Below are 8,188 nucleotides of genomic sequence, written 5' to 3'. Positions count from 1 at the left end.
ACACCGGAGCCAGCCCTAGGAACGCAGACACGACCAAGCCCAAGATGCCGCGCGGGCGGCCACGCAAACCTGAGAATAAAACCCCAAAACCCAACCCCGCCGCTTCTCGCGGCCTCCTACTCGGAGAGTCCCGCCTCTTTCTTCGCTGGGCCGCACAGAGGGGCGTGAAGGGGGCGTGGCCTATCCACGAATGGCTTGAGGCCCCGCCAATCAGGCTTTCGCGCCCTCCGATTGGATATCGTCGCTCTGCCTTATCTTTCCATCTCACTGTCCTTTCCGTCTTGCGTCATACAAGGTTTGCACTCCCAATCCACGTGCGCCTCCGCGCAGGAAGATAGTCCTTGCTGGTTGCCGGCGCCGTTTGCTGACGGACTCGCAGGACTTCCTCTCTTTCAGGCTCCGGGCTCTTCCACGACGCCGCAGCCACCTCCTGCGGACGCACGGGAGAGCGAGCCGCGAGCCTGGAGCGGGCCGCGCGGACGGCTGCGGCGGAAGGATCCACGGTGGCATCGGAGGGGCGTGGGGCGGGACGGGGGCGTGCCCTGGAGTGGGCGTGGCCGACGCGCGGGCGGGGGGCGGAACATGTCTCCCGCCGCAGGAAGATGAGGCAGCGGCGGCGGCCGCGGGCGTAGCGGGCCGGACCGAGCCCACCGGACTCGGCGGCGGGCACTGCGGTCTCCGCGCACGCCGCCTCAGCCAGCGTCCCGGCAGCGCACGGGCCCCGCGGGGCGGGCACTCAGGGAGGGGCCCGGGCCACGCGCCGCGCCGCCCACGCGCGACCCTCGGGGCCGAGGACGCCCCTTTGTCGGGGGGGGCCGTTCATGCGCCGCCCCCCGCGCGCTGCGGGCCGGGCCGCGCCGAGCAGGTAACCGCGTCGAGACCCGGCGGGCCGCGAGGCGTCGGGGGCCCAGTGTCTGTGTGCAAAGTTGCCCCGGGCCTCCCCACGCCGCGGAGGCCGGGAAGTTGGGACGGGGATGGCTCTCGGGAGTGCGCCCCTCGCCCCATGCGGGCCAGGCGCGGGGCGGCGGTGGCCGGAGTCATTGTTCTCCAACTTTGCGCGCCGGGGGGGGGGGGGCGGGCGACGTGGAGGGGTCGGCGCATGCGAGGCCCGCGCGCGCCCGGTCCTTGGTCGGGCCGGCCACTTAACGAAACTTTGCGGAGCCCTGGGCAGGGGTGCGGGGGGCGCCCGAGGGGCACCCAGCTTTGTGGGGGGGCGTCGCGGCCCCGGAGCGGGGTTATCGGGGCGTCCCCTCCCCCGGGAGGGGCCCAGCCGGGCGCTAGAGTTTGGAGGGGGAGCGCGGGAGGGAGGGAGAGTCCTTTTGTCTGCGCGGGGAAGGTGCGGCCGCGCGAACTGCGGCTCAGGTTGAGGGCTGGGGGAGCTGGGGGGGGGAACATCTGCTCCGCGTTAATGCGAGGAGAGGCGGCAGCGGCGGCTTGGGGTCGCGAACAGAGCGGCGGTGGCACCCCAGCTTCAAAGGGCTCCCGGGCCGCGGGAATTGGAAGTGGGGGGGGTTGGTTTCCCGGGCCTCGTCCCACCCCTCCCAAAGGAACACTCCCTGTGCCCCCATATTCTCAAAGTGGTTCCGAACACCTTTCGAGTTCCCCGTAGTACTTGTGACACGCCATAAGACTTTCAACTCCCCTATGAAAGCCTGTTTCAGCTCCCTGTTCTAGTCTGTTTTAAAATCGGTTTCAACTACCCCACAAAAAGTGCGGTTTCGTACTCAAAAAAGTCAGTTTCACACGGCCTCCAAAAAAGAAAAAAGTTAGCGGGGGAGGGGTGCCCAGGGGCAGCCGTTTCACACCCCGTCTCTAGTTGGCAAACAAAGCGGGGGTTTCTCCTCTGAAGTTGGGTCTCCCTCGGCACCTCCTCTCCCCGCAGTCTCCGTGGGGTCCCCGCAGCCGCCCCCGCCTGGGGACACGGGGAGGAAGCCAGAGGGGCTTTCCTGTCCGTATATGGGACGATGGAGACCTGACGTGCGCCCCTTTCGGGGGGTGGGAAGGGGTCTGGCAGGTGGATACCCCACCCGGTTCTAGAATGGAGCCCCCTGGGACTATGCGGGGGACCTTGGTCTGGGTTCCCCTCCCCCAGGGGCGGGAGGCAGGGGATGTTTTCAGAGTTGCTTAAAAATAATTACCGGATACATCGTGACAATAAACGTAGGCTTGTTTTTTTGTTTTCTGACTTGGGTTGTTTTTTTGTGGGGGGAGGAGATGAAGAATGGAGAGGAGCTTTGAGGGTAGGTTTCTGCGTGGGGCGGTCCCCCAATCAGTCGTGAAGCGGGCAAGGGACTTGGTCTTCTTGAGGATTTCTTTCGCTTTGAATTTGGGGGTGACTGAGACTTACGCGTGCTGTGACAGCTGCTGGGGGGGTCACCAAATTTCCTCGGGGCGGGGTCTGGGTCGCCCCGCCCCCTTCCCGGAGGCGGGGCTAGGGGAAGCCTGGGTGCTTGGAAATGGGAGATGTAGCGGGGAGAGGGGCGGGTTCTGGCCCAGCGAGCCGGGAAGGGACTGCTCCCGCTCTGCTTCCAGTTTAAAATTTGCAACTTGAGTCCCTGGTGGTCGCAGAGGGAATTAGGAAATCTGTATTTGCGCACATCCCCCCTTCGTTGTTCAGACTCCTCCAGGGCTCTGGGGAGGGGTCTCTCCAGGAGCCCGAATCCTGGAATCCTGGCTGCCCTGCCCCCACCCCCTGGGTCAGGAAGGAACTCAGTCTAGGGGGACCTAGATCCTCAGGGCAGTTAGAAGGGCTTTTTACACAGTTCCCCCATGCCCCATCTGTCTACCTTGGCCACGGTCAAACCTCTTCTCTCCCATCCCCTTTTCTCCCTGTGTCTCCCTGCCCCTCCCTGCATCCACCACTGCAGCCCACCACGCGAGGCCATCTGTAGGCCCACTGTTGCAGCTGGAGAATGAACCAGCCACAGAGGATGGCGCCTGTGGGCACAGACAAGGAGCTCAACGACCTCCTGGACTTCAGCATGGTAAGCCAGGCCCTGCCCACCTCGGCAACACTTCCTGTGGCTCCAGGCTCCTGGGGAGAAGCGTCTGCCAAAATACCCCCAACAGTTAGACCTCACACTTGTTTGGATGGAAGGGCCCCCAGGTGGGGCTGGGGGATTAAGTTACCCTTTGATGAGCAGGCTGACCACCCCATGGCATTGTACAGCATTGGGGCCCTTGTTGGCTTCCAAAGACACTTGTCACCCAGGTGTTTGCTCAGGTGAAGAATGGGACCAGTCCACCACTTTATAGATGGGGAAACCGAGGCCCAGAGACCAGGAGGGGCTGCCCAGAGCCTCCGATGCTTCCAAGGGGACTCTTGGTCCCGTGGCCCTTGCTTGGCTGTTGGCACACAGTGGCCCTGGCCTTCTAAGATCTGTAAAATAGGTGTGATCAGGGTTATTTTCTACATCATGGATGAAAAAATACACGAGGAGGGCCCAGCACCTGGCTGACTGATGTGGGGACCCTCAGTGAGTGGGGCAGAGGGCTCAGATGGTGACAGTGTGATTTCTCCGTTATTTAGCTACACAGTGGTTAACGCAGTCTGGTGATAGGAAGAGACCCCATAAGGAGTGTGGGCATCTGTGGTCAGTATTCAGCCACCACCACTGTTACTGCCATTGTTATTGTTGGGGAGAAGTGGGGGATCCTTACATTTCCCAGGCTGTTTGATCCACCCCGGAATGGCCTGTTTCCCGGTCAGGCAGATGGAGGTTCAGAGGGGGTGCTAGCGTGTAGAGGTCACACAGCCCAGACAGGCCCAGTGAGGTCAGAAATCAGACCAGAACTCTCTTGGGTGCTGGGAGCTAGAGTGCACCTTGGACCAGGGGCCTCATCCTGTCCACAGTGGGCCACTTGTCACGGGTGTCAGAGCAGGTAGTCAGGGTTTCCTTGCAAACGTAGGAACCCAGTGTGGACAATTTCCTAAGTCCCTTGCTCCCCCGTAGGTACCATTTTGGTTTGAAATAAGTTGGGGGAGGAAGCTTTCGGTCTGAATATGTAACTCTCTGGTCTGAATATAACTCTACCAGTACAAGGCCCAGGTCACTGAGGTCTGTTGCAAACAAGTCCCCAGACTGAAACAACGTCAGCTACTGTGTGGAAAAACACAGCCTGTGGAAAAACGCAGTGGGCCACAGCTCCGGAAAGACCATGCCTGTATTTTTAAGCCCCGTTTTATTTTCGCCTCTCTGGCTGAGTAACCAGGAGTGCAGCTCAGATTTTTTTTTTTGTTAAACTGACAAGTCACAGTCTACTGGGCTGGAACAGACCAGCTTGAGGGTGGGAGGGCACAGGTTTAGACTTGGCCCCTTCACCTCCACCATCCTAGAGCCCCTGAACCACTTATCAGCCTCCCCCTTCTGTCAAGGGTCTGAATGTCTCTACCCCAGTTCAGTCAGAAACCCTTTTCAGACGAAGAAACTAAGCCTGAAGGGTCGGATGCCTGGTGTCTCCCCTTGAAACCCAGAGCTGGATTTTTATCCTCTCTCCCTGTTATAGGAGGGAGGCCTCACTAAGTCACGGAGCAGAGGTAGCCCCCTGTTTAAGCTCACATCCCTCCTTTCCTTCCTCCATAGCAGCCCCTCACCTGCTCCAGAGAAAATTTGTTTCTTTGAAACACCTTGTTTTTAGACTGAAACAGAAGAACTTAAAAGGAAACTGCTTCCTTGGGCCAGGTTTCCAAAGTAGGAGAGGCAACAATATTAATACAAAGAAACAAATGGAACTCTTAAATGCCTGGCACTGAACTTCCTTGGTTAGAAAAGTACAGCAGGTGTTGAGGGCACTTGACTATTCCCTGAGTGGGCCTGACATGGCCCCTCAGCCTGATGAAGAACTGGGAGGACCAAGGGGTCAGCAGCGCTTGCCCGGTGACCCAGCTGGGCGCCCCTCTGAGCTAGGTGTGTGCACAGAGGCCCTCACGTGTGCAAGACACCCACGTGGTCAGAGCCCTGCGTCCCTTTCACAGAAGAGAATACTGAGGCTTTGGGGATACAGCAGCCTATCTGGGCTGGTGATGAGACGGCCTACGGGTGCCCACAGGCCACGGCCCAGTGCCCCTGTGGCAAGTGCCATGTCAGAGACCCTGGCACTTTAGGGTATGAAATAAAGATAAGCCCCACGTGCTTGGCTGCTGACCTCCAGGCTTGGGGTCCAGTTGGTTCTGGTCCTGGCTCAGGCCAGCCCCTCCCCAATACAGTCCTCAGTTCCTCCAGGGGGAGAGGGGCCCATCTTAGAAAAATAGGGCTCTGGGGAGGTTGGCCCAGTTGTGAGCACAGTCATGCCCCCTCAGGCCATAGACCTGTGAGAACCCACTGCCACCCCTCCCATGAGCCTCTGCTCTAACTCCTGGAGCCAAGTGAACATGTGGCCTCAGTTTCCCCTCCTGTAGGATACTGTGTGGGCGATAGGACGCCACTTCCTGGGCCCCTCGCAAAGCTCATGGTGCCCACATGGGAATCACGCCCCTAGGTAAGAGCTGTGCTGTCACCTCTTGGCTTGCTGGGGAAGGTTTGGGGGACCGTCAACTATTTTCTAACAAGCTCTGCCTTTGATTCTGGCTACTTTTAATCACTCAGACCCCAAATGGAATCTGTAAAACCCAGACCCTTGAGGCAGGGCAGGGATGTGTTTTATTTTTTCTGTGGCATAGGGTTTATTGATGTTGGGTTTTCCTATTTGTACTACTAAGCTGTTTAATCTTTGGGACTTAATTCGTTGGTTTGGGTGGGGAGGGTGGCACCTGGGAGAGCCGCCCAATCAACCATGAGGGTGTATAGCCTTTCTCTGGTCTCCAACTTACTGCCTCTGTGAGCCTCAGTTTCCCCTAATGATGGGCAGGCATCAGTGGCGAGAGTACAGTGAAGGCCACCCAGGCAGCCACTGAGCACAGAGCCTGGCACATGGGGGACACTCGACCTGGTCACTCTCCCTGTCTCTGGTGGAGGCTAGCTGTCCTCCCCACATCTGTGCCACTTGGGCTCAGAGGCACACAGGAGGTGACTTGGGGCTTGTTGGAAAAGGTCTGCAGCTGGGTGGTGGGCAAGACTGGGGCGGCTGGGGGATGGATCATGGCTGGTCTACCTATTGGGTATAAACGATCTCACTTTTTGAAGCTGAAATGCAAAGAAAACTTTGTATCACCTCTGAGAGCAGAAAAATTGTATCAAGGTCTAAATATTAGGTTGGTACAAAAGTAATTGTGGTTTAAAAGGTTAAAAATGGGGGAAAAAACGCAATTATTTTTGCACCAACCTAATAACCGTGTTTTCCCGAAAATAAAACCTAGCCGGACAATCAGCTCTAATGTGTCTTTTGGAGCAAAAATTTATATAAGACCTGGTTTTATTTTACTATAAGACTGGGTTTTAGTGATATGATGTAATGTAATATGATGCGATATAATAAATATAATATGTAATGTAATAATATATAATATAAATACAAAATACCGGGTTTTATATGAATTTTTGCTCTAAAAGGTGCATTAGAGCTGATTGTCCGGCTAGGTCTTATTTTCGGGGAAACACGCTACTTGCCTGTTTCCTAAAAATACAACCCTCTTGTAAATAGCTGCCTTTTAACATACTGGATACTGTTGCCAGTGTGGATGGCGCGCTGTCAGTGGGTTTGTCCCGTAGAAACTTTCTCCAGGCAGGGGCGGGCAGTGGGGGACCCCTGGCTGCCTTTTTCTGCCTGGGCCATCAGGGCCCATGGGGTGCCTGGGCTGCCTGATAGGACAGGACCCCTCGGCACAGCTGCGTTCCCAGGTGTGCCCTCCCACCCCACTCACCTCTTCTTCTCTTCGCAGATGTTCCCTCTGCCAGTAGCCAACGGGAAGGGCCGGCCCACCTCACTGGCCGGCACCCAGTTTGGAGGCTCAGGTAGGATCCCACTGCTTTGGGGCTGCACGTTTGCACGGAAAGATGAGCATGTATAGAGCGTGGCCTGGGGCAGAGCCCGGCGGGAAGCGGCACTGGGTGGGGCTGCACGCAGGCTCTGGGCGCTGGGGGTCAGCACCAAGGCCCAGCCGCTGGAGTGGAGAATGGGGGCCTGCGGTGCACACGAGAGCATGGGGTGGGGGCGGGCAGCCTGAGAGAAGCCCAAGAACCAGGTACTGTCATGGTCACGTGACCTGTGTTAGCATTGAGTGTAACAGGGAGCCTGTAGGTCAGCATAGTGTCCCCTGGCTGTCCTGCGCCTGGAGCCTGGGCCCCTGGCTTGGGGTTGGGGGCCCTTGTGAGGCCAGGACTTGAGCCTCCAAGGTCCTCTTGGCTCCATGGGGTCCTGAATCTCCAGTCTATCCCCAAGAAGAAAACTGAGGCCCAGAAGGGCGTGACATGGCAACGCAGCCCTTGACAAATCGTGCCCTTCCTGTAAGCCCTGTGAGAGACCCAGCTCCCCACTGTTTACATGCAAACGTGTGAGGCACTTATTGTACACAGGACCCAGCACTGGGCTAACTGACCATCCCGGTTTGCTCAGGACCCAGGGGCTTCCTGGTATCTGAGACATGAAGCGTTCAAACGGGGTATGTTCAGGCCAACCTGGACGAGCCAGTCACCCTACCGGGTACTGGTGCTGATGACGTGGCCGCAGGATGACAGATAGTATGGCCTAAAGGAACTGGGGAGAGCACTGCCACAAAGCCAGGCCGGTCAAGGATGGACTCCAAGGAGATGTTTGAGAAGAGACCTGGTGGAAGGAGCGTTCTAGGCAGGGGCACAGCATGTGCTAAGGCGCTGGGGCAGGTCGGTGCCTTGTGTGGCTGGAACAGAGTGAGCGAGTGAGTAAGGGGGAGAGGGAAGAGGTGAGGGCAGGGCCTTGTGGGCTGTGGAGAGGACTTGGGCTTTCACCCCCAGGGAGATGTCATGTTAGGGAGTCCACTCTGGCTGTGGGCAGAGGGGTTTGGGGGATCCCCTGGGGAAGCTGGCTCAGATTCCAGCACATCTGCATTCTGCATGGACTTTGGTCTTTCCGGGGTCTCAGAATTGGGACCGTATCCTTCCATGTCTCTGGGATCCAGGACAGAAGGTTCTTAGAGTCATCTGCAAATTCCATTGAGGAATCCATTGAGCTCTGGCTGGAGGCAGATAGGATTTTGAGGGGGTGGTTTGTGCTCATGCACCCCAGAAAGGGAGAAGCATTGTGTTGCCGCCCCCATTGTCCTGCACTGGCCTTC

General features: G+C 57.9%; 1 protein-coding gene across 13 annotated transcripts in view; it reads left to right on the top strand.

Annotated features, from left to right (window-relative positions):
- The first annotated feature begins 295 nt into the window (after positions 1-295).
- Positions 296-8,188, top strand: part of TCF3 (transcription factor 3) — a 39,792-nt gene continuing 31,899 nt past the window's right edge. For 7 of the 13 annotated variants that reach the window (XM_074337458.2, XM_074337470.2, XM_074337469.2 and 4 more), the window contains exons 1-3: positions 296-865; positions 2,868-2,984; positions 6,818-6,890. In XM_074337458.2, coding sequence (XP_074193559.1) covers positions 2,913-2,984; positions 6,818-6,890 — 145 coding nt within the window. In that variant the 5' untranslated portion in view covers positions 296-865; positions 2,868-2,912. The remainder of the gene's footprint in view (positions 866-2,867; positions 2,985-6,817; positions 6,891-8,188) is intronic. The other 6 variants (XM_074337459.2, XM_074337461.2, XM_074337463.2 and 3 more) reach the window with 2 other exon arrangements.

The sequence above is a fragment of the Rhinolophus sinicus genome, chromosome 15, assembly GCF_057876585.1.
Source record: "Rhinolophus sinicus isolate RSI-liver-muscle chromosome 15, RSI-T2T, whole genome shotgun sequence".
Taxonomy (NCBI): domain Eukaryota; kingdom Metazoa; phylum Chordata; class Mammalia; order Chiroptera; family Rhinolophidae; genus Rhinolophus; species Rhinolophus sinicus.
The sequence above is the reverse complement of the archived record's forward strand: the minus strand, read 5'-3'. Positions and strand labels throughout refer to the sequence as shown.